Source organism: Abramis brama (genome assembly GCF_963993115.1).
Source record: "Abramis brama genome assembly, chromosome: 8".
In the NCBI taxonomy this organism is placed as follows: domain Eukaryota; kingdom Metazoa; phylum Chordata; class Actinopteri; order Cypriniformes; family Leuciscidae; genus Abramis; species Abramis brama.
The window spans coordinates 22,380,994-22,408,231 of NC_139970.1; the positions used below are offsets into that span (position 1 = coordinate 22,380,994).

The 27,238-nt window shown below is 39.3% G+C and overlaps 1 protein-coding gene across 1 annotated transcript in view; it reads left to right on the forward strand.

The window, feature by feature from the left end:
* The window catches only part of znf804a (zinc finger protein 804A), a 51,653-nt gene extending 32,470 nt beyond the window's left edge, over nucleotides 1-19,183 (forward strand). Inside the window, exons 2-4 of the mRNA XM_084122666.1 lie at nucleotides 9,879-10,022; nucleotides 13,026-13,156; nucleotides 13,616-19,183. Of these exons, the coding sequence (XP_083978792.1) occupies nucleotides 9,879-10,022; nucleotides 13,026-13,156; nucleotides 13,616-16,640 (3,300 nt within the window). The 3' untranslated portion in view covers nucleotides 16,641-19,183. The remainder of the gene's footprint in view (nucleotides 1-9,878; nucleotides 10,023-13,025; nucleotides 13,157-13,615) is intronic.
* Nucleotides 19,184-27,238: the final 8,055 nt, after the last annotated feature.

Genomic DNA, 27,238 nt, shown 5'->3' on the forward strand with positions numbered 1-27,238 from the left:
GTTTAAAAGCAGAGGATGTATTCCTTCTTTTGAAATATTGGATGTTCAGATATTCATACAACAAAATATTCTGGGGGCCATGATTTATTTATTTATTTATTTATTTATTTATTTTGTGTGTGTGTGTGTGTGTGTGTGTGTGTGTGTGTGTGTGTGTGTGTGTGTGTGTGTGTGTGTGTGTGTGTGAAAATTGCCGAAAATGCTGATGCTGGCTGGCAACTTAAAAAAAAAAAAAAAGCTTTAACCCCTTAAGACACTGTGCCCATTGGAATATTATTATTATTTTTATTTATTTATTTTTTTGCCAATAAAAAAATATGTTTTTATAATATGAGTAATGCCTGGTCACTGATTAGTCCCTGATCAACCAATCACAATGAAGATATGACCCCTAACTTAATCTGATTGAGCTTCAAGCATCACATTGATTTTAAAATTTCAGATTTTATTTATGTCTTCAAAGTGACCATGAACTGTCAATACATTTTTCATTGGTTTTAGTGAGAAATATTCACAGTGGATGTGAGATGAATGAATACACAGCAACACACACACACACACACACACACACACACACACACACACACACACACACACACACACACACACACACTCACTCACTCACTCACTCACTCACTCACTCACTCACTCACTCACACACACACACACACACACACACACACACACACACACACACACACACACACACACACACACACACACACACACACACACACACACACACTCACACACCCTCCACACAATCACATATTCATCAAAACAACCAGCAACTACACATAAACACATTCACAAACACACAAAGACACAAATACACACATATAGATTCACCCACTGCAACCAACAAAAGTAATCAAACAAGTTTTCTGAGACTTCATATCATCTCACCCTTTTTTACATTAATATTGCTTTGCTCACTCTCACAGTATGTGTTCTTTTCAAAGTCCTCAACACTAGTTCACAAACTCTAGTTCATTAGTATGGTTAAAATATGAAGATTTGTATGTTCCTTCAGTCGTGGTGTCCATTGTAGTGGACATGTAAAAAAAAATGTTTTTAGATTCATTTCTACATTGAAGAAGAGTAAATATCAAATAGGTGAAAATTCTTTTGCTCAGTGGAAAAAACTTCAGGTCTGAAGGGGTACATTTTTCAATGTTAGTTAAATACAATAACAATGAACAAGGAAAGGGAGTTCCCAAAGCAAAACTGGCCAACTGACCGGATGAAAATGGAAATTATCATGTAGAGTTTTTCCAGATATTATAAACCTCCAATAGTTACTGAGAAAATGGGTAGAGTTTGATTGTGAGATCTCAACAGTAAATGTGTGAGATACAAACCTAGTAAAAAAACAACACTTAAAATGAAATGAGGCACCGGTAATGGCCTTGTTTACAAGCTTGAAGCTTGCAAGCTGCAGAAACACTCAGACCTGTAAGTCCTGCACTTCACACTCCCAGCACACCATCATGCCAATGAGGGAATTAACAAATTAGTCATCTTTCATCGTCACCGTCGTCTGTGGGTTACTTTTAATCGTGTTTGTTCCAGCTCACATTCTATTGCTGTTTTTACAAGCATGCCACTGAATGAAAATGTGCTACAAACTCACTATGCGCATGTTTTTGTGACTTATTCGCTTGCCACAATGTGATTGTGCAAGAACTACTCATGTTGATTTTGAGTATGTGCTGCATATGCCATTTCCTTTTTGTTCTACAGCCAAACATTTGGTTTTATTTTCAGACTTGGAAAAACATTTTCGGTCCATATTGCATTTCAGCTTCAGTGTGGAGCAATAATAATGACAATACCGGCATGTAATTATTTATGAATATGTATGCTTAAGATGAATATGCATGCATTAGACTTTGATTTCCTAGGCACACCGTAGATCAATAATGAGCACACACAGGATCAATACAAACCAAATTTTACCTGTTAAGGGATGAAAGTTCTAATCGTGTCTTTGAGCGTGTTTCTCTATTTTTGACAGCTTGCTTTAGCACTGTGTTCTTTCCTCAGATGCAACTTCCACAGCACCTGACTACAGCTGAATTTTTTTTTTATTTTTTTTTGGAGACATTTGGGAAAGGCTTATCAAGCTCAGCTTCATCAAGCAGAAAAACGTCCCTCTAATTGCTGCATGCTCCCTGTGATTTATCCAAGCTCCCGTGTCGTGTCTCTGAAAAGCCAAAGAAAAACATACGCTGTTCCCTTCATAACCTCAGTTGATTGCAGATGATAATTATCACATCTCTCCCTCCCTCACAATAGGAGGGCAACCTTAGGAAAATTAGCAGCTGTCAAACGGAGGCACATCTCCTCCGACTGCTTGTCAGCATAGTCCCACACCCTTTCTCTTCCTTTTTTTTGTATCGTTCTTACATTTTACCTTGTCAATGAGTACTGTGCAACTTTCCTGTAGGAATTGCAGCTGCAAGTCAAGGGCATTTGATCATAGTCTTTACAAGAGAATTCTTCTTTTTACTCCCTGCCCCAAATCCACAGGAACAAAGTGGATGGAAACCAGCTTTTAACTGAGCCCTGCTTGTGTGTGTGTGTGTGTGTGTGTGTGTGTGTGTGTGTGTGTGTGTGTGTGTGTGTGTTTGTGTGTGTGTGTGTGTGTGTGTGTGTGTGTGTGTGTGTATGTGTGATCTCCCTCTCCTCTCTTGTCTTGACTTGGGGGGGGGAATCACAATTGTAATGCAGATCACTTTGGCACAAAACCTCACACGAGACGGATCCTGATCCCTGATGTATAAACTGAGAGTATAAGTCTGAATTTCTCATCTAGCACCTAAATCGGCCTTGTCCCAGTCAACGTAACGTTTACTCTTGTCTTCAGAATTCGAGATTCTTTTCTCTCCAGGCATTGTGTCTACAGTCTACACAGCCTCCAATTACAACCCACTCTCTACAACTACTAGAAGCAAAAAAAGAAAAAAGAAAAAAAAAGATCCTTTGAAATTGTTGCAAAACCCAGCAAATACATGATTTTTAAAAGTGGTGTAGGGATAAGGAAATAATTGTGGACTATTGGATATGAATTATTGTGTTATTTTGCTCAATGACTACAATGTGCACATAGTGTGATGTAAAATAAAGAGCTTTAATTTAGCAGGAACAAAACATAACAATGTTTTTTGTTTCTTCTTGCACTGCAATAGATAATTTTCTTTTTGTATTGATGTCCAGTAAAAATATCGAAACACTATTAAAACAACAATTAAAGGGATGGTTCGGAGTAAAATCAACCTAGGGTCCTTTGCACCATGACCTCGAGCCAAACACCCCCCAGAAGCCTTTTTTCCCTTGGTTGAACATTATTAAAGTTAGAGCTTTTTTAGAGAAATCAGCCGGATGGCTTAGTGTAGGCGCTAATGGATCCAAGGTTGTATCTCGTAAATTACCCCACTAATAATGCCCAGAATGGTACCAAACTTCTACAGTAGTACAAATAGGTTCTGTACTCATAAAGCGAGGCATTGGAAAGGTTGTAAGTACATCAGGAGTTTATTTAAATAACACTTGCCTGACGGCTCATGCTACTGCTAACAGTCGATGTCACTTCAGTGGTTTGGGAAAAGCACGTAAAAGTCCTGTCAGAAAGCGATGCATAAGGATGTAGTGTAACGACGAATTATTATTTTTTCCGAAGTGTTAACAACTTAGTGTTAACTAATAATTGTTGCAAACTGGTACTACCAACAAAATACTAGTGCATTCCTGGAACTGATCGTCGTTACACTACTTAAATTGGCATGACTGTAATAGTACAATTACCAAAGCTGGGAATATTATTATTAACATATTCTTATTATTATATATTAAATCTGACCATTATATAACAACATAGTGGTATTCAAATTTCACTTCGATTTCCAGTGAACATTCTAGTGCAGTTCCATTGTCCTAGGAGTGGTGCGTCATTGTGTTGTGGTTGGTTGAAAATTGTGTTATCACAAATCTTATCAAATGTGTTGCTCCCTAGACACCCACAACACTTTTTCTTAATCCTCATACAATTACGTGTCGTAATCAGGTGGTCATTGGAAGAGCACATTACAGCGAGCGAGAGCTGGAGACAAATGCAGGAGCTCCCATCATGCCCTCTAGAGGAGACTCTTCAGTCAATAATGGAGATAGATTCTGTGTGTGTCAGCAATTTAGAGACAACAGCCAACAGGAATCCCACCAGAAGGGATACAATTAATCACAACAGGCGAGATGTAAGCGTCTGCTCGGAGAGATCTCGCTCTCCCGCAGTCTTCAGTGTAAAATACCACTGCATCATTATTAAGGCTGGAGCCTGTTGGGTTTATTACGCTGCTTCAAAGTCAGAGTGCAGTTACTGAAAATGGCTTCACCTTGCATTGCCGTGAAGTGTGGCTTGAACCTTGCATCGTCTCGTCTATAAACTGTAGAAGCAGTAGTGAGTGATGTGCTGTTAGAGGAGTGTGTATTGAAAACAGTGCAGTCAATGTTCTATCACAACCAATGTGCTCGAGGAAGAGTAAAATTACTCCCCTAAAAAAACTACTTGAGTGGGTGGAAACAAGCGGATCATGTCAAAATACATTTACGCTACGGTTCCACCAGCCAGCAGAGTAAGTGTTGTGTTTTTTTGCTGTTTGCTGTAGCTTGAAGCGGAACAAGTGTACACAAGGTATATATTAATTCTAATTCTAATTTTAAAAGACGTGAAAGATGAGAAAATGTGATACTTAATCAAGAACTGAATCAGGCTCTTTGAAGACTGACACTGTTTAAACACACAGAACAATGTTATTAGATGAACAATGTAAAAGTAACTGTGTAAAAGGACCAATAGAATTTAAAAACAGTTCCCCCCACTTATAATGATAGTCAAGGTTTCTTGCACCCAAGAACATTAATTTAGTTTTAAAATTAGACTGTTAAAATAATTAGACTGACTTTACTTACAGTACTTTGTTGCTGTACTTTTGATATTATATTTATATTGTGTATATAAATGATAATTATATGAATAAATTAATAGTATTGATATAATACTATTAATTATAATACATAATTAATAATAACTCATTTGAAATATTATTATAGTAGAATAGTATTATTAAGTGTATTTGAATAGTGTAGTATTATATTTAAATGACCTCTAGTACGATTGACTCTCATCCGTGTATCAGTGTATTTCATACTTCAACAGTGGTTCTGAATACTGAGTAGGTTTGCTATGTATATTAAATGGGCAATCACATGTTGCTGTGCTCATGACATCATTATTATGATCGGCTCTGATCTATGTGATTTTTCTCAAAGTGTTGCCATTACTGCTGGTTATTATTAAAGTCTGTAGAGTCTTCACTAGAACTGTCTGAAAATATGCATGAGATTTACAACAGATTTGCCCGTGAGCCATGTGCAAAGTTAATATTTTCTATTTCCTCATAAATTATGCGAGAATCTGTAAAAATGAAATGATCCCTGATGAAATTGCATTTTTGATTTTCTTGACTAGATATTGTTCCAAGGCTTCAGGAAATGTGCATTAATTAATCATCAGGTTGTTTTTAATTAATTTAATTCGAGACAGGGTTTATTTTACTGTTTAATTCATGAATCACATAATGTGATTTTGTGAAGGACCATCTTCATTTTCTCTACTTGCATCAAACAACACTCTCTCAACCCTTTGCTCAGAAATTGCCCTTTTTCTGTGCCACATAAAAGACATCACTCATAACCCAGGTGTGCTATAAAAAGAGCAATCACAGTCTCTCTGATCACCACTCATGTACCCTCATGTCAATCATATTTTGTCTTTATGTTTCAATAAATTTCTGCGGTGTGGTGGCTCTGTGGTTCCCACTCTTGTGGTTGACCTTGTTAGGCAGTCCCATAAATGCATAAAGAGCCACTTGATCTTCAACGGTTCATGTTCTCGTGCTTGATGTTCAGTACAAAAGAAGCCATGTTAAGTAGCGCTTCAGATTTTGGAGATGCATTGTGATGCTTCAGAAGTGTGCTATTTATACGAACACCCCCTGTGTGTCAACCCATCACAGGATTTGTTTTAAGTCAGGCAGTAATCCACTGTATGTAAATACCCTTGTCTTTTGATGTTTTAATAGAATGCCAGATTGAAGTCTGCTGCTACAAATATTAAACAAAAGACAGATGTTTAGTTTGCAAAATGTTTCTAAATGTGTCCCGCATTAATTATTCCTGCCTTAGGTTCTTGAGACAATGTTAAAGAGAGAAGCTCTTGTCCATAGGGAGGACATTTTTTAGTACACATCCATTACACCTTAAAATCTACTGATCTGAAGTTGGAGTTTCACTTAGTGCTTATAGGGCATCAGAGTGTGTTTATACTGATTTTATAATAGTCTGCAATCACTTACACAGGAATCACAATAGCAGACAACAGTGTTTAATGTGCTGGAAAGTTTTGATTGATTGTTGATTTTTGTGCATGGCCTACAGAAAATAACAAAGTATAGACTGGTGCTGTGAGACAGAAGTGCCAGTACAAAAACACATCCATAATGCAAGTTATAATGTTATAATGCAAGCACCTGGTGGTTTAATAAAGTACTCTATTAGTTTAGTCACACAAATAATTAATTTTACCCACATATTTATATATTTATTTACACTGTAAAAAAAAAAAAAAACTTGCTGCCTTACATTTTTATGTACAATCAACTTGTGTAAGTAATTTCAACTTAAATTACTTTCAGCTGGCTTAAAAATGAGTGGAATGTAAAAACATATAGCTGTAGCTTGGTGTTGCAATACTGTTGCTAGGGTGTTCTGGGTGGCGGCTTGGGTGTTGCAAGGTGGATGCCAGGCCATTCTGCTTACTAGCACAAGCACTCTTCCTCCAAAATTCTATAATAGAATTCCAACTGTTGGGTTCAGGGAGTAAAAACTTGTTAAAGCCGTCAGCACTCATTATTTAAGCTGAATTTTTCTAAATATCAGGTTTAACAGTGGAATTCCTGGTGAAAAACATTACCCATGATGCTGTACAGAAAATTACACCAATCAGAGGGTCGGTGCTTTATTAAATCCAGAGTCAACGCAGCCGTCTACCAGGACATTTTCAGAGCATATATATGTATATATATATATATATATATATATATATATACATAATTTGCAATAAACTTAAAGGAGCTGTATGTAAGAAATGTATTTCAATTAATCATAAAATGGCCCTGATATGTCAATAAGAAATCATGTTCATTTCAAATACTTATATCACTGACAACAGTAGTATGGCCAGGATATTGTCATTTAAAAAGTGAAGTTGCAGCCCTCAACTGATGTTGATGCTGTCATCTTGTGTTTTGGCCTGAAGCGCCACCCTCCACCTATCTACCAATCACAAAGTCAGTAGTGTTTTGGCAGCTCTGCTCTAGTTATCACAGCTACATAGCAGCCTATGTTCCTGCTGGATCCTGCAGCCTATCTGGCAACCTCGAGTCAGGGGGGAGGGGGAGGGGATACACCGCTCTACAGTAATTTGAAAGTGATTGCAGTACCAGTTTTGGCCACAATCTTACATACGGCTCCTTTAATATATCCGTTTATACATATAATAAACATTTGTTAATGAGTAGTTTTCTATTTATCCATTGTTTTTAATTTGATTATGCTGTTCGCAATGCTTCATGTGATTGCAGTTCTTTCCCTCACTAAAACTGTTAAGTACTCATTCTTGTACCTTTGTCTTTTTGGCAAAAACTTTTTTGTAGTGTTGTGATTCAGCTGATTAACTTGGTTCTTGCCTTATAACTCTTTAACAAAGACTATTTTAAAATACATGTAAAAAAACAAAAAAACTTCTGGAACCAGCGCTGCTGAAAAAAGAGGGCGGACACTGTTGCGCTCTATTCTAGATATGGTTCTGGCCCCTCCTTTAATGCTAGTGTATGGGATTTTTTTAACTTATGCAATAACTTCAGAAATCTGCATGATTTCAAGTATCAATTATGTCCCTATAAACAGTGGGAGATGCATTATGTGAGGTAATTTAATATTGTTCTAAGTGCTAACTGAGAATCAGTAATAGTGATGTTTGCCTTAGAAAGTACCACTAAAAAGATTTTTTTTTTTTTTGTTGTTGTTGCTGCTAGGGTCACATGCCCTTGAGAACAACCTCATTCTATTTTGAAATATTGAAAGGAACAGAGAGGTATAGGGGGGTTTCTCAGCTTGACACAAAGTTGTTGTTAAGTGGCTGCTTCCCCCCATGCAGTGATTAGATTTATCTGCTGTGTAAATGAGTTCACAGCTTCACACCACATCACTCGCTTTTGGTGTTTTTTCTTCTTCATTCCACATATGAGTTCTGTTGTTTAATTTCGCTCCCAAAAACTTTCCCACTTTCAAGTACAAAAGTGTTGCTAAAGCCAACTTGGATCTTTTTGTGAATTCTCCCCTGACTCCACTGTTATCTTGAGATCCAGGGGGTTGTCTATAACAAGTCTATAAAAACAAGAGCATGCTTCACAACAGTCCAGGTGTTCACAGGACTTTCCCAGAAGAAGTAACCATTTCCTGATATAGAGCAAGCGATTTTTTTCTAATTTTTCAGGTCTATTGAGCTAAAGAAAATAAGGGTCACTTTCCCTAGCACTTCCAGCTAATCAAGCGATTCAGTTTTCATTACCTGCAAGCTAGCCACTTATTAAGTACAATTACACGGCAATTGTTTCATGCTGTCTCTCAGTGGGAGTGAGTGTGAGGGATGTTATTATTTTTGCATATCACAGACGTGTGTTTAGCGGTAGCGTATTCTCACCTAAGATGAGTGAGAGACAGACTATTTTCACAAGGCATCAGATCATTTGAATAGGCCGGGATTCCCTGTTTCTCAGTCTAATGGGTTTGATGCAGTTGTGAAAAGCTCACGATCATGTCAGTAATAACACCAGACATATGTTTGTCGGCTTTGACTGATGATGACAATCGTATATCATTTATTGGCCATCTCATTCTGGCTGACACGTTTGATAGTTGACTTAATCATCCTTGGCTGATTTACTAGTCCTTCACTGCATGCTGTTTTTCACAGAAATGACAGGTTCACATTTGAGTCGACGATGAGTTTTATGGTAAACTGATTCTAATTAAAATGGAAGTGCTTTTCCTCTTCCCTGTGGTCATTTGGATTGGAGACCTTTTGGGAATAGACTTCTTTTCTTTTTTTCATCTTGTTTTTAAATCTGCAAGTTTCCATACTTCTAGAGCGTTAAAGAAATTATATTTGAAATACAATCTGCCCCTGGTGAAAGTATTCCCATCTAAAATTTGTTGTAAATCAATATTTAATAAAGAGTATTAAAGAAGAGGAAGAAAATGAGGATGGCATCATGGGAGCTGAGTTCAGTTTTATGAGCATCATTTTCAAAGAAGAGCACCACAAATATTCACCCTCTCAAATTATGAATATATATCAACATGACAGCAACATGTGTACTGTGTATATATAAATATGTCTACCAATATCTCTGTGTATATTTGTGAGTTTATTTGACTATATCTGGCAAACAGAATTTATTGAGGGACAAGAGTATCTCTGTATTAATAGGAAAAATTATCACTTATGACTGTATGTGTACAATAGAAAAATAATTGAAAAGGACATTTCAATTTCTGTTTTGTATTATGGTTTTCCCCATCAATTTCTTTTTTTAGTATATTAATATGTTGTTGAGTCATAAGACTAAAAACATCTACTACATCTTAATTCAAGGACCTCATGAAGGACATTACATTGAGTGTCGTTCTAAATGATGTGTTTTAAACAAGTTGGAAGCTATTATCCTGATGGATTATTATGTTTACTTTTGCTCCAGGATTATGCTGAGAAGGGGAAAACCTTGGCCAAAGCCCTGGAGGACCTCAAGGCCAACTTCTACTGTCAGCTGTGTGACAAACAGTATTACAAGCATCAAGAGTTTGACAACCACATCAACTCGTATGACCATGCTCACAAGCAGGTAATGGGCCTGTTGTCTGCCCCTTGAGACGTCCACTGATGCAATGCATTGCAATAATAGAGTGTTTTAGAATATGACAACAGATGGATTTTGTAGCACACATGTAAAGCACAAGACAAATGACTTCCCCTTTGACTGGGAGTGGAGGTGGTCTTATGGAGTTTTATTTTAGGAGGCCATAGATCAAAAGCAGGCAGGACAATTGGAAGTCCTAGTGCTTTGTTGTTGTTTTTTCGTGTTGTTTATCCCCTTTTCTCAGGACAGTGTTAAACCTCTTTCCCAGCATGCTGCATAAACAAGTTAGTGTGCTAGTTTTGTTGACCTGTTCTTAAGCACTGCAAATTGTTTAAGCCATAAAGCCAACATGCGTGAAGTTTTCCTGAGAATAGCTTAATAGTCTCATCCATATCCAGATCCACTGAGGCATTTGAATATTATACGCGTTTCAATATTATAAGTTAACAAAAGTGCTAGTTTGCAAACAAATAATAGAAAGCAACAAAAACATGTTTGCAGCACTGTTGTGCTTCATTCAGAAGTTAATTGACAAAAAAAACTTTCAACAAATTTTATGGTTAATGATGGATGGATGGATGGATGGATGGATGGATGGATGGATGGATGGATGGATGGATGGATGGATAGATAGATAGATAGATAGATAGATAGATAGATAGATAGATAGATAGATAGATAGATAGATAGATAGATAGATAGATAGATAGCAGGGTGGAAGTTCACTCCATTTCCCACAATGCATTGCGTTGTTGAATTTGTGTAAATTGTAATTGAATTCTTAAATTCTGAGAAATTCTGCATCAAACAAACATATAACTTCAATGCAGTTTCACACTCAGTGTATGTTGATTTAAGAACTGCCAGCATCCAAAAATAGCAGTATAACCTTTAATAGCAAGTTAAAGCTTTAATTCCACCACTTGTCCTGCTGTTTGATATCGACCCTGACCCCTGTGCTCTGACTCAATCAGAAACTAAATGCATGGAGTCTCTGGGGCCTGCTGCGCTGTCAATAACAGAGCTCACTGAACTATTGACTGAACACCATCTTCGCCACCCTCCACCCATGACCTTGCTATTGAACACTGCAAAAGGAGTGAAATTAATGGATTATAAAGGAAAAAGCCACTCCCCTCACTCTTTGATATGGGTGCTGCACTTGCTAGATTGTGTCATTCAGATGTGTTCGTCGCATGGCCTCCTGTCTGCAGAGTTCAAACTATTCTACATCACCAGCACATCCTACCATTTACCTCCTCAACGAAGGAGGTTGATAGATGAATAGCACAATTTCCCAGCAACCCTCTGAGGCTGGCAGAGCATGTCTGCTGAGAATATAATGGAGTATGGGAGACTCACTGACCCACAGGAAGCCTAGAGCTACAGAAAAGCCTGGTGTTCCAGTCGGTGTGTGAATCATCACTGCCAAGCCTTCACTGTCAGCCTTCGACTGGTCTCAATGTTGCCTTTAATTAAGAATACATGTCCAGTCAAAAAATTACTGTGTTAAAATTTCCATTCATCCTCAAGTGACCTGTCAGTCATGTCTGCCCCCATTGTACATGAAAGGATTTCACAGGGTATTTGCAGTACAGCTCTCTCAAATCAGTCGTGTATCCTACTATAAATGATGTAACCACATCCAGTCATGTGAAATACAGGCTACATGCATTAATGGCTCATTCCAGAGCTTCTCTCGCCAAATATATTAAGAATCAATAAAGAACAGCTCCTCTAAGCAATGCACCTGAGAGTCAAATAAATATAGCCCACGCCAACCTGTTTGCTATTTTCTGCAAGAATGGCTGACAGTAAACCAGCGCAGCGGATCAGGCCTGAGTTTGCCCATACTGTGCCAGCAGAGAGTGACAAGATAGGTGCTGAAAGATAGAGGGCAGGTGCACAAAGAGACCCTATCCTGATGGGATCAAACTAGTTACCCTGATGTGCCCACTCCACACTGAGCAGCCCTTTAACATGACAAAATGATATCTGATGTGACCGCCTCGCATTCCCCTGACTATGAGCCCCAGCCATGGTAAATGCAATCACTGAAGCCTTCTCAAATAGGAGAGGTTACAGCGCCACTGAACTGTGTATAACTGTGCAACCTGAGTGGAATGCGTAATGTTGGGCCAGATGACTCTACTTGGCTGCCTGGAGAAACCATCGTTGTTTTTACTCTCAGCTATCGCTAGCACAGAATCTAACTTGCCCAAGTACAACTCATAGTCCGTCCTGCAACAAAAATTATTTTCAAAAGGGCTTGTCATCTGTCTTAAAGCTAAGCATCAACTATTAATGGATAATTGAAAGAAAGCTTTCAGGATTAATTGGATGTGATAACTGTTCTAGAGCTGGTTGTTGCTTGGAGACATCTAGTGCTTTCAAAAGGAGTGTAGTCTTTAAACACCCATAAATATCATATCCTTGTGAATTATTAATGAAAGTTCATTTAGATTATCTAACAGACCAAAGGGAGTGTACACTGCATGTACAGACATAATCCTAATCGATACATCTCACTGCCTGAGATGCGTATACGGCCTTAGCATCAGACCCTCATGGCAGCTTCCATCAATCTTGCATTCAAAGCACAAAGCCTTTCAGACCTGGAAACAAATGCAAATTAGCATCACTGAGTTTTATCAAAAATAAATAGGACAATTTCATGGAGTTTAGCAACCTCATCCTCAGCTTCTTTTTATTTGCACAGAAAATGGATTTGATGAAACATAACATTGGTGTGCAAACACCGTAATTACCATCCTTCTCTCTTGAAGAGATTTTTAATCTTTTTTGTTGTGTATCCCTCAATGTGTGATACACAGTGATACCCCAGTCTTCATAATGAAAGGTTGTTAAAGCATGGAAAAAAGATTCATGGTTTCAAAGAGGATTAATATTTAAATAGCTTTTGTTGCTTTGACGTAGTTGACATACTAAGATAGGTGAATGAATGAGAGATTCTTTGTCCCCCCTCAGAGGCTGAAGGAACTGAAGCAGAGAGAGTTTGCCCGCAACGTGGCCTCCAAATCGAGGAAGGATGAGAGGAAACAGGAGAGAGCTCTCAGACGCCTACATGAGCTTGCTGAACAACGCAGAGAGGTGCAATGGTGGGGGACGTTTTGTTAAATTGTTATTTCCATATTTATATACAATGTGCAAGTGTATACATATATAGAATGGGGTCTAAAAGTCAAGAAAATCTGCTCTTTTTCTTCTGAAACATTATTTTAATCATGGAAATAAAGATAATAATATTTAAAAGTTAAATAAAGATGGAAAGATTCTGCACTATTTAAGTCACTGATCAAACAAGCCCTTTTTTCACATTGATAATGTTCACTTATTTGTATAAAATGTCAGATGTTCTTGCTTCCATTGAAGCACATGAAGCACAAGATGTAATTTGATTCTGAAGTCATTTTGGATACCATGGCACAATTATCTTGTTTCCCTGTGGAGTCCTATCCTCATTATCATCCCCTTTTTTGGTTAGTTAAAAGTGTAAATGAACCTGGCACATGCATTTCATGATTTTGTCTTTCTTTTCTTCCTCTTTTCTGATGCAGTGCCCCAGGAAGTGGTCCTATGTTTAAGTCTACTACGGTGGCAGTGGAGGGTTCTTTGAGGGAGTCCTGCTGTGATGATGCCCAAGAAGAAAACCACAGCTGTGCGGCTCAAGATTCAGGGGGTCAGATCCATTCCAGCAGTTGTGGCTTAGCTAGTAAGCAGTCATTGTGGCCGTACAATGGCAGGGCCAAAAAGCAAACTTTCAGACGCAAAATTGCATTCTCTTTTTCCTTTCCAAAGAAAGCGTCTGTTAAGCTTGAGTCATCAGCGGCGGTTTTCTGTGAGAGTATAGAGGAGGGATCGATGGAGCGGAGCCGTAGACAAAGACTCAGAGCACCCCCTGTCGAGCTTGACCTCCCCAGCTCCCCCATGGAGGAAAAAGTACTAAATTGTGAGGAGGCAATTTACAGCACTGGCACACAGCAGGGCAAGCACTTCCAAGAAAGTGACAGCACCGGAAGTCAGGGGTCATCAGATATCCCTGTGGCGAGGGAGAACCCCTCGTCAACGGCCTCAGATTTGTGTGCTTTGCTCGTTTACTCAGAGGATGTGCCCAGTCCTGCCGTGTCCCTCATAAACACTTCCCCCTTTCGTTTAAACAGTGCTGATATTGTTCTTGACTCTGAGGACTCTGTTGAGAGCCTGAAAAGCAGCATTGCTGAAAGTAAACCTGATACCTCTGAGGATGTGACAGTAGAGGAGAACAGCATTACAGAGGAGGGGCACTCAACCATCATTGAGCCTCCGGAAAAGACTTTCTCAGATATGTCACCTAAGAACGATTCTGCTCAAAAACAAGAACAAGTGGAGGATGCAACTGCAAAGACACCTTCCCCTTTCACAAAACCCAGCCAGCCTTTTTTCTCTGTCCTAAGCAGAGATGGTAACACCATCTTCCAGTGGCCCTCCGAGATGGTGACCTTCACAAGGACAGAGCCATCCCTGTCTTTCAGTTGCAACCCCCTCCATTTTGACTTCAAGAGGTCACGGATTAGAAGGTCTGCTGATACTCAGGAGATGACTGAGCTCAAAACTGATGAGGAATTATCTGTCTGCTCAGGTTTCAAATCCTGCCACTCTGACAAGCACATTGAGGAATCCACAGCCAGCCACAGAAACAGTCCCAGCGAAGGACCTGAAGGCAAGGTCAGAAAGTGTTATCAGTTTTCAAGTGACACAGAGAGTTGTGTCAGGCTGAAAACACATGACAGGTGTAGACATTCCAAAGATTGGATTCATGCAAGTAAGAGGGCTGAAAAGAAATTGCGGACCAGGGATCGACGTCATTACAGAAGCCACTGCAAAAGGAAGCGAAGGAGGCGGAAGAGGAGGAGGGACAGATACCGGGAAACAGAGAGCAATATGGTGAAATCTAAGAAATTCCACAGACGACCTGAGTGTGTGGAAGGACTTGATAGCCAATTTAGAGGCACCACTTCACAGCAAGTGCATCCATTAGAGAAGTCAAAGCAATCAGCTCAAAATCAGACTGAGGACAGCAGCACAGCTCCCGTAGTTGAGGAAGGGGTGGGAGGCATGAGGCAGGAGGCAACAGCCGATGAAAACGGCTCAGCAGGCTGCATCATTCTCTCTGATGAGTTCTGTGCTGATGGTGAAAAGGTGCTTAGGAACAGCAGGGAAAAGCCTGACAATCCAACTGCAGGGGAGCTGACGACCATTGGACAGCGTTCTCGCAGCCAAGACGCATCTCACTCTCAGAGATCCAGAGCAGCCGAAGGGTGCCGAGAGGAGACACCTTCATCACCAGAGACTAACAGCGATGGACCATGTGAAGGACAAATTTCTAAAAGACGACGAACAGATTCTCTAAGTGATGTAGATGAGTCTGACGACTCCTATCAGTCACCGGCAGAGATTTCTGATGGGTGCTCAGAGCTTACCTGTTGTAAGCATGGGATTATGAGGAAAAGAAAGAGGCGGTCACATGTCCAAGATCAAACTCCATGCCTTGCAAATGAATGTACCGCTGTTAAAAACAGTGTTCTGGAAGAAAAGGACAAAGCTGTGGAGGAGTCAAGCCTGAAATGCCTTGTTTTAAAAGGCGTGTGTGACAGCTCGAATGGGTCAGACCAAATCTCATGCAGTATTGATGATGTAGAGAGCAGTGCGGTTGGTCCTCAGACATTTACTTCCATTAGCAGTGCCCTGGGTCATACTGTGGTGGAGAGCAGTGACTGGCAACGGAGCGCCTCCTCTCAGATCAATGCCTCATGCACCAAGGGCAGTCTAACTCTACTAGAGACAGATTCAAAGCTCTCAGAAGAGCCAACAAAGGAGAATAGTAATATCCTTAGTAGCGAGTCTAAGGCAGCACAAACGCACTTAAAGAACTGTAACAAGTATTCAGCGGCTGCTCAGGCCTGCCTGCTCGATGTGAGAGAGTTAGCCCTGCAGAGGACTGAAAAAGCTACTCACGACAAATCATGTCAGCACAGCATTCAAACCCCGCCGCAGAGATTTCACCTAGGCATTCAGGCTGAGGAGAAGTTGAGCAGGGAGTGCTTCCACACCACCAGCAGCCTGTTCCAACCGTCTGCATCTTTTCAGGCCCCCTCAGAAAGCATGGAGAGACACTGTCTCCTGCAGATCCAGAGTCATGGACAAGTGCTACACCAGCAGATGTTCCCCACCAAGCTCAAATCTGTCCTGTCCAGGCCTCATATGCCCATGTCATCTGCTGTCCTTCATCCAGTTCACCTGCCATCCTCCTTGCCTTCTGGCTCCATCACAATACGGCACACCATACTACAGCACCACACCGCTTTCCTGCCCCCACAACCCCCTATTTACCCCCAGGTAGTGCCTGTTTCTCGACTCCCCCTGGGGCCAGAGATCTGTCGGCCCACTGCACCTCCCTTCGTGACCCCTCAGCAGGTATCGGTAGTGGCACCCCCTAGTATTCACCCAATGACTGTGACGTTTCATGCCCTGCCACGACCTGCCATGTTTCCGCCCATGTTGCCCCCTCATCACGCTGTCATTCCCCTTCAGCCTCTCTTTTAGCTGTGTGTAATAAAATGTATTTTGTATTGCAGTAGCGAGAGAAACATCAGCAGCACTGCTCCCTTAGTAAGAATTTTGAGATAGGAAGTTTTCCTTGGGTAACATACAAAAGAGTAGTCTTTGCAGTTTGGGAAGGATGCTGTTTCTGTGCAATGTTGTCAGTAGAGATTCTTGCAGACACTTTTATTAGGAAATATATAACTCGCCTACCTGATTAAGTCCAATACCTATTTTATTCTACGATTTGTTGTTAAGAAGATTTTAACAGATTTTAATCATCTCAAAGGCCATCGTTTTGTTGGATCAAGAGCAGCATGATCATTTGGAACACAATTTAGGTGCACATCTTTGTAGAAATAAATTATAAAATATTATAAATACATATGTGCGCTTTAGTCTATATACACAAAGATAATAACAAAATACTGTTATAATAATAATATATACAATAACAATAGAATATATGATGGTTGCATCCAGTATATGTAGTGAAATGAAAACAGGAAGTCCTAAAGCGTCAAAGTGTTATTATGTGCAGTTTACAGAGCTCCATAGTAAACCTGCAGAGAACTGATGTAACACAGACATTCTTCATATGTGACAGCATTTAAAATAAATCACACTGGCACTAGTGTATGAGAATAATTACTACTTTAAATATAATGCTGCTGTACCTGTCAAAGGCTAGCGGAATGCAGCAAAATAGTGCTATGCACCATGTGCTATGACAGCATTGTGTTGAACACATACATAATGCTCATTTTTATGAGTAGTTTTTATGCAAATCAAAATGCCCATTGCATGTAATGGGGAAACTGAATGTCCCTGTCGAAAGCTGAACTGATACGGGCAAATTATATTTCTTATTTAGCTAATTATAATCAACCTCAGTGCAGTGAATAAACAAACAGAATTATGGTTAAGTTCAGACTACAGAATGTGTTATGTGTGGTTTAATATGTACTTCAAATTGTAGATCGTACATGCTGTTGCCTAAAATATTTGAAAAGAAGCACAAAAATTACCAAGTGCAAATCCATATATGGGTGTTTCCTGTATCCCTCATATTGTAACCTGCTTGGATTAGGAGAACATAGCCTAGATCTATCTGTAGAACATGGAGTACCCTGCCCTGTAGCAGTTATTGAAGGATTTTTATTATTCTTAGCATATGTTTTTTTATCCAGTGTGTAAATCTGACTGGTTTACATATCCAAAAACGACCAAATGGCCTGCCTTGTGGAGCTAAAGTTAACATTAACAGTTATTCAAAGTAAGCATATACAACTAAGGCAATTCCCCTTGTCATTTCATTAATATTATTGGTTTGATTTACATATTTCATGTAAAAAATAAAAATTAAAAAATTACAAGCCTTGGTGATAAAATTCTGATTAATTCTAACAAATATTTAACTGAACTTTATTGAAATCCTGCTTCAGGGTAACTTCAAAACAGAAGTGTGGTTTTGTTAGCAAAGCATTCAATTTCTCCTGCTTGCATCAGATGAAAGAAGAGACTAAACTCAAGAGAAGGATTCATTTACTTATTTAAAATACTAACTTCTAAGACACTTGAATCCAAAAGCAAGTCAAGTTAGCTAGTGAAGAACAGTTAAAATTCTGTGTCTTTGAATTCTCACAATCCTTTCATTTTCAAAGGAGATGTGTTGAACTGGAATTAATGACTTAGTTTTGTGGATTTTGCAAATAGCCATATGGAAAGTAGACTGTACTTAATTCTTGATAATTATGCTCAACCATATGTTTTTTATTTATTTATTTATTTATTTTTTATTAGATATATTTTTATTTAAAACAGAAAAAATAATAAATAAAAGGCTATACAGCTCCACAATAATATTTCACCACTTCTAGTGAACAGGACTCAAGGTTATTTCAAATTAATCAATAATGACAACATTAATAAATAGTAACAGGTAATAGCTGTATTCAATGCCTAATTAATAAATATTAATAATGAATCTGTTATTGTGAAGTAGACGGATTCTATTAGAAATGTAGCAGTGGAGAAATTTAAGCAAAGCTGCAGTCTATTTAGTTTTTTCTGGATATCCTAAAATCATGTAATTTCATTACTTAATATTGAAATTTGCATTGAAATGAGGTGGTACATGAAAATAAAAAGTGGTGTAGAGAAAGAGAGAGACTGGTGTTTTTGTAACATCTGTTCAACAAAGCCCTGAATACCGCCAGATTGCTCCTTCTTAATTCACGCTGATTCTTAAACCCTAAACACATAGGAAATTGTGTAAATGCACAATGTTAATGTTTTTTTCCCCGCAGTAAAAAAAAAAAAAAAAAAAAAAAAAAACATGCTTTGGAAAATTGTATATGCTGTAAATCAGTACTATTTATAAATCATGTAATATGTAATGTACATGTACATATGTTTTATGTTTTTATTGTGCCAGGTACCCTGTATGTATGAATTATTTAGATAAGATAAAAACAACTATGTTTTTTACGCCACTTTGCCAACTGAATGATGCTAAAGTACTATGTAATAAAACAAAGAAACGAGCGCTTGCTTTCATGTGTGTCCATTTAAAATGTGTTTTTGGGTTCACCACACACTCAGGTGAAAAAAGTCCACAGTATATGACTACAAACACACTGGAAATGCATGCTTTTTGAAGCCAGGGAAAATCCAGGGTTTTTGTCACTGCTAGGAAAGAACTGTTGAATATTTCATCTTAAGGTCTTGCACAAGCGATGCAGAGGTTATTGAGTGAGACAGCCGTGGTCATTTTCTAGCAACTTTGAGGCAGTGTTAGACCATCGGAAGCTTGAGCTTCTAGTACGCGAGGCTTAAAATTCACACTCCAGTCGGCAGCTTCCTGCAGCAGCTCTCTGAGAGAGTGACATCATTATGCAGAATTATTCTGCCATCCTGTATGAGACTGATTAGCTCAGATGTTCCGCTGTTATTTCCCCTCCAGTCCTTGAATCACATCTCTCCAAGGCTCCACTGTTGTTAGACAGCATTACCTTCTTTCTGCTCGGCAACAATCGCACGCTCTCTGAGCCATTTTGTGTGCCGACCTTTTTCACTCAAAACAGCACTCGGTAGATTTCCTCATACTTTGTGACTCATAGGCCCAGTCACAGCACTCCCTTGTGCCATTTTGTTTCCCTGGAACGGATGCAAATGATTCCTTCACCCGCTACCTCTATCCCACAGAGCTAAAACATGGTCTTCCTGCTGTCTACACTACTGTTTAAGCACCTCTCCCTGAGCCTGGACGACCCGGAATGATGGCTCTCGGGATCGTGTACTTGTGAGAAATAAGCTAAACAACTAACGTCCATACTTATTTCCTTTTTGCATACACTGACATGCTGCATTTGCATAAAGCCTTTGTTATATAAAAGCACCAAATTGCAACATTTTGCTATCTAAAACGTTGTTTTTCCTCGGAGCGTATCTTGCCTGCAGACTTATGGACCATCTCTTTACAAACACCCACGTACGACACTGCCTCTCACAGCCAGGGATAAACAAATGCCTGGCTACCCTCAGACAAAAGCATTCTCTGCAATCTGAGCATTGTACCGGTCTAATCATGATTTTGTATATCAGAATCAGAGCATTATCGTAGTCATCTTGTTTGTATGTTGATCAGAGTCTCACGTTCAGAGGATGGATCCTACATTGGGGATGCAATTAAGAATCTAGGCGTCTCATTTGTGTCGTCTCTTTATCCTTTTTGTTTGTTGCCTTTCTTTTTATTTTCCTCGCAAGGTCAAGGAAATACACAAGAGAGTGATGCAGGAAACTGCAAAACACACAGACTCACGCAGGACTTTTAAATAATGTTTAATTAACGCTTCCATTCTCTTAGAGCAGGTTTTTATTACTAAACGAAGATGAGCTCCTGGATAATTTTACCCTCATTATTATAGAATGAAACAATAGTCTGTGTGGCTCTGAATGGCAAGAGAAGCATCTGAATTAGGGCCTAAACTATTAAATCTGGCTTCAGTTTTTATTAGACACCGTCTGTGGTGTGTATTAAAGTCTGACCTCAAGTGAAGCTCTTTGTAGTTTTTCTTCATAGGGACTGCCTGGGACTCTTTAAGTGCTCGTGTTACAGCGAATCCCACAGTAAGTTAAATAAATTGTCAAGAAAGTTATTGCTAACCTCAATAAGAGCCGATTCGACAGTAGCAAGCTTACAAATTTCATTGCCTGAAGTCTCTGCATGAAAAATTTATAGCGTATAAAGAAATGTCAAATACTATAAACATCTAAACACATTCAAGAATCATGGTTCTAGGCTAATGAATATGAAACCAATAAGCCATGACAGGCCAATCATTTTATCAGGGCTAAAACATGTTCTTAGACAGAGCATGAACTGGATTGCCTATTACCCATTTACCCATCACTGAAAAGACTTACATTTATGATTAGTAATTATTGGAATAAACAATTCTTCCATCATATAGTTGATTGTAACAGTAGGTGGTTCCCAACTTTGCACAATAATATAGAGCACTGAACATAAACCACAGAATGCAGAATATAGATTATATAGAATAAATGTACAATAGGCTATATAAATATTAGATTTGGTAAGGTCTTTGTTAACATGAGATATGTAAAAATGAATCAGAATTTAGCTAACTACTAGTTTTATTATATTAGTTAACTATCAGTTTTATAATTTGTCACACAGCAAAGAATAAATGAATAAAATGCACTGGATATCATGCCTGCATGTCCTTCTCATAAAAATGTGCATATAGACCATGACTGTAAATGCTTTTGCAATTTATTTGAAGTGGGTGTGTAATTATTTGATGTGTGATCAGATCAGCAGGTTTTGAAGTGAATCTTTTGCAGCTTGTTACAGAGATACACATATTCATGCTTTCTGTAGTTTGAATTGGCTTTAACTTCAAATAAGTTTCTTATTTAGTAGTTCAAACTGTTAGTAACTATGGCTGTGTCCGAATCCCTTTTCTATATATGAACTTAATTTTATGTAGAACTTACATCTGAACCATTTAGGAAGTACATAGTTACACAGGTGTGTGGTATACTGTATATTCTACATCTACAATGTTGGCATTGTCCTTTGACCAGTGTGATCTTTGGCCCACTGGCACACGAAAAACCCTGCAGCCCCCCTGTGATGCTGAAGAACCTCAGATGATGTGCATTATCCAGGTATCATCTGCCTACTGTATACTGCACATAGCAGGGAATGTACAGTATTGCGCTGTTTCAGTCACTTCAGAGAGCTGTGGACATTTCCCCTGCGATGGGAAGAAGGTCACAGGATGTTAACAATCTGAATGGTTTGTGATGGCAATGAATTGCCTAGCTGCTCTCATGACACAGGCTATCTTCATACTGGCCCCGATGACTGTCCCCTTAGACATTTTATTGATCCTGTTGTCACTGATCTAAACGCACTGCACTGGTACTGAGATGATTTCTGTCAAAATAGGGGTCAGAGGCTAGTAATTTCACTAAGCTTTTCAATAGAGAGGCGTGAACCTAAGATGACAATATTATATTGCATATATATATATATATATATATATATATATATATATATATATATAGTTCAAAAAAGTTTGGTAAGATTTGTTTATTTGTATTATTTGCTTTAAAAATACAGTAAAAACAGCAATACTTCAATCTGCATATGGTCCATAAGAAATAATTTTAATATGCTGATTTAGTGTTAAAGAAACATTTCTTATTATTATAAATGTTGAATATTTTCACTTTATATTTTTTTTAGAAAATGTTTAAAAGATGAGCATTTATTTGAAATAGAACAATGTAAAAGTCTTTACTGTCACTTAAAAAAAAAAAATATATATATATATATATATATATATATATATATCATTGACCCCAACAATGTATAATCTAGTCATTTTTATATCATTAGTTTAAGTCTAAAGATATTTTCTTTCAGGTGTTTACATTGTATTTTTTATGTTCTATGTATTTATTTAAAAAAGATTATCATTAGGAATGTAGATTGTTATATTGTATGCTCAGCCCAGATATAACATTTGTGTTATCATTCATTCATCTACCGGTAAATCATGTAGCAGTGCCTCTTAGATAGCTTGATGGATTTTTTAAATGTTTCATATTTACATTAATACTGTCAAATGTTAATGTCTGTAAAAAATGTCACTGTATCAAATATGCATAGACATCTTCTCATTGAGTGAAGCAGTTTAATAACAGTCAAAGGTTTCCTCAGAGACAAATTGAATTGCTATTAAAAACGGTCATCTATATTGCATAGTTGGACTTTAATGTCTTTCAAGAGTTTACCAACCCGTTTAGATTACACTGTTCCAAATAGCCTACATATTCTTATTTTTCTTTACCTTTCTGAACACCAAACCAACACAATATTGAGTATTGTGTTGGGAACGTTTCACATTTAGAATCTAATGCCACGTCATTCATTCATACTAATAGGTCTGGCCAATCACTGCTTGAACTGCTTTCACATTCGCAGTTCATGACGCTTACATTTTCCTCCATCCTCCCTACCACCACCAGGTTGGCCCCGGTCCACCTAGGGGGTAGGCTCCTCCGCCCCTGCCTTCATCTTCAGGCAGGATCAGCTGAATCTGCATCCCCCAGGATTTGGACTAAGCACGGGTTAGTTAGGAGCTCACTACTGTTAATACTTTATGGAATAAATACCAAGCAGACGATCACCTGCCCTCTGAGTCTTTCAGGTAGAACTTCCTCTTCCTATGCATGAGGAAAAATGTCCAGATCACCGACAATTTACGCAATTAAGGTAATTTAAGTTTTTCACTTTAATAACCTTATGTCACTTGGTATTGGTCCTAACAGTACTTTAGGCTATCTTTAATTAAATGCCAAAACATTTCCCAACTGTGGGGGAAAATATGCGAGCATTCTTAAAATAGTGTTGCCTAAAGTAATACTATGCTTCATTTACAAATGTGCCATTGACTGGATTTGGCAGTAACTCTTAAGAATGTTCAAGGGCTGTTAAACAGCATTTTTCTCTGGCTGAAATCATGTAGCATAATTTACAAAGTTTGAAGGCTTTAAAAATACAGTCACGTTAACCCCACTGATGGTTTATTTAATATTAGAAAATACAATTAAAAGAATAACACGTGGTAGATATGGGCTTATGTGCACATGGTAACTAAATAACTGCAGCTATATTTTTCTTGACAAAGCTACCAAAAATAACTGTATATAAGGATAATTACTTAAACGGCAATTATACCAATGTGATGTTCTGTCATGTGAAATTCTCATAATTAAGAGTAAATAAGTGCAGAAGATATCTGACAGTTCTCGACTTTGTAGTGAAATTGCAGCTTAAGATAGAATGCACTGCTTTTGTATTAAAAAAAAACATCATGCAAGCAAAGTGAAAACCACCGTTGCCTTGGTGAAGTGGGAGTCAAACAGCCATGTTAAATGAGCCACTGTGAATAACTTGCTATGCTCTTTCAGAGAACCATTACATGCAAATTTCTCCCCAGTATTTTTCCCATCATGCTCCTAGCCATGCCAGAACAGAATGCCTTTGCCTCACAAAAATTTTATTATTTAATTAACCTTCGCTCTCGCAGCTGTGACGCAAACATAAATAAATAAATAAATAAATAAAACAGCTTCTCAATGCTTCAGTTCAATGTATTCACTCAGTTGACCAGGATCAAGCGTTGTTCACCACTGTATGATGAGGGAAAGGGCAAGAGGTAGCTATTAACTGGGGATTGGCTGTTATCTCCTTCCCCTGCAAAACAGGCTCAGCCAGAATGGAAGTGGCTGAATGCGTGTGTCATAAACGCAGGCTCAGAGAGGACTGAATATGCTTAATGTCCTCTAATAGGGCCAATTCAACATAATGGAGGCATTCCTACGGATTGACAGCAATTTTCTTTATTGTCTTATATGGGAAATAGGCTCTCGCTGCCTGTAAATCATGTATTATATTATGATGAAAATCACAAGCGCCACATCAAGTGAAATTCAAATAGACTGCAAACAAGGGCATCATGCATCATGTTGGCAGTCCTGCCTAGACAAGAAAAAACAACAACAACAATATAATAATCTTAATGTAAGCGCAAAGGTATGATCACATTGGCGAATTTTCACTGGGACAAAAGTTCTGTTCTCAAGCCAGTTTGAAAATGAACAAAATCTGCATAGGGAACTCCCAATCTCGCAGATTCCTACTGAAAGTCCTGTCGAAATTTTGCAGGCAAAAAGGTGCATTGTATTGTCTGTGGTGTAGCGATATATGAAACACAGCTCACACAGAAGTCACCTTCAAACCAAGCAGCTTTTTTTGTGACAAACTTTAGCATGTTGCAAAATGCCGCTTATTTTTGTTTTTTGCGCACAAAAAGTATTCTCGTCGCTTGATAAACTTAAGGTTGAGCCACTGTAAATGGTAAATGGACTGCATTTATATAGCGCTTTCACAGACCTATGGCCACCAAAGCGCTTTACATAGCCTCACATTCACCCATTCACTCTCTCATTCATACACCGACGGCGGTGTCAGCCATGCAAGGCGCCATCCAGCTCGTCGGGAGCAGCTGGGGTTAGGTGTCTTGCTCATGGACACCTCGGCACTTGGTCAGGTGGAACCGGGGATTGAACCACCAACCTTTCGGTTTGTAGACAACCTACATGAACCACTGAGCGACTGCCGCCCCTACAGAAGTATTTTATATAAACATTAGGCCTTCTGTAATTCACCTACAGGTTTTTTTTTTTTTTTATGTCCCAAAGCTTGTGGTAGGTCCCTAGACTTATTACAGGTGAAATTGTGCCAATAACTTCCTGTCATTTTGCAATTAACCAAATGGTTTTTACTTTTATTTATCAAATTATATTATAATAAATGATATGTTCTCTTACGAGAGTCCTCTCGTACTGCGTTTTTTGTAAAAACGCTACGGGAAAAACTCTTTTTTCACGAAATACTGAAGCAAAAAATTATCCTTAATTTTCCATATATGTAAAGCGCGTTGCAGCAGTACACAGCTATGGCGAGACAGCTTGCTCGCTCATTGGCTGTTCTGCGGCAACTGCATAAGCCTATCGAGCGAGGCCTGAAGTGACGTCAGGCCAATGAGGGCGCTTTGCGCCCTCCTTGCCACTTCCCGCCGAGACGGGTGTGGCTAACCTCTATAAAAGGAGCTCGAAAAGGCTGATTCACTTGATTTTCATCTCTTCAGCGAAGCTCACGCATCGCTGGATCACGAGGAAGCACGCGTCGTCTGATGCAAGCACTTCAGCGGGACGAGCCCTCGAAGCCGCTGGCCAACGCTGCCTTCTACCGCCGTACCTGCTGCGCTTTCCGACGCCATATCCTTTCCATTCTATTGTTCTTGTGTGTGTGTGTGTGTGTGTTCGCTTTGCAACACTCACCCCTAAAAGAGCTGCGTCTTTTTCAAGATGCCTTCTCATGCAGCGCTCGCGCTCGCTGACGGCGAAACGCCTTCACTCCGAGCCAATTGCCTACGGTGACTCTGAGGACTCGCCGGGCATCCTTTCCGAGGCTGCCCTTCCTGGAAGCGGATGGCGGGATTAGTTTTTCTTTACGTTACAAGAAAAGCTACCCTGCCTCTGCACGCGTCATTCACCGGCGAAGGAGAAAAGAGTGTTCTTAGTCCCGCCGTTGGTCGGTCTGACCTCTTTTCTCTCACATTTCTCAGTTCCCTGTTCGGCGACTGGAAATATTATTGCAGCAAGTGAGTCTGTTATAACACGCTTGCCTGCCAGCAAACGCCGAAGAATACATGTTGACGCCGCTTTCAAAAGCCTGTATCCCCCTGTGGCTCAGTGGTGGAATTATAGGTTTTATAGGTAACAAAAAAAGCTGCACACAACATAGTGAACGTGCCCACTGCCTAGTGCCCACAAACACTATGTTCTGCATGCCTTGTGGTTTCTGTAAAGACGAAACCTGTGTGCATTCACTCTGCTCAGGCAGACAGTGCACTCATTGCAGTAACTGTGCCCGCTCTCCCGCGCCCACACTTACTCACGGCCATTATATGTCCTACGGGACTCGCCCAGCCCTCCTTTGCTCGGTTAAACACCGCAGCGGAGTCGAGCGCAGGCATTCTGTCCGCTGTGATCAGCGCGCTTCCCCCTCGGTAGAACGCGCTTCATAAAAGAATTTAAATAAATAAAAATCCCGGCCGCGGCCGATGGTGCTTCAGGTGTAGAGCAGATGCCCACTGCCCAGTGCCCATCCCTACACACAAGCACAGCCCTACACTCAGGGCTCGCGCACATAAAATCGACTCAGGTCGATTGCGCTTCCAACATAGTAAAAGTGCCCACTTCCCAGTGCCCACGAACACTATGTCACACAGATCACAGGTTTTCTGTTGTCCCGGCCACGGCCGATGGTGCTATAAATGTAGCGTTGATGCCCACTGCCCAGTGCCCATCCCTACACACAAGCACAGCCCTACACTCAGGGCTCGCGCACATAAAATCGACTCAGGTCGATTGCGCTTCCAACATAGTAAAAGTGCCCACTTCCCAGTGCCCACGAACACTATGTCTCGCAG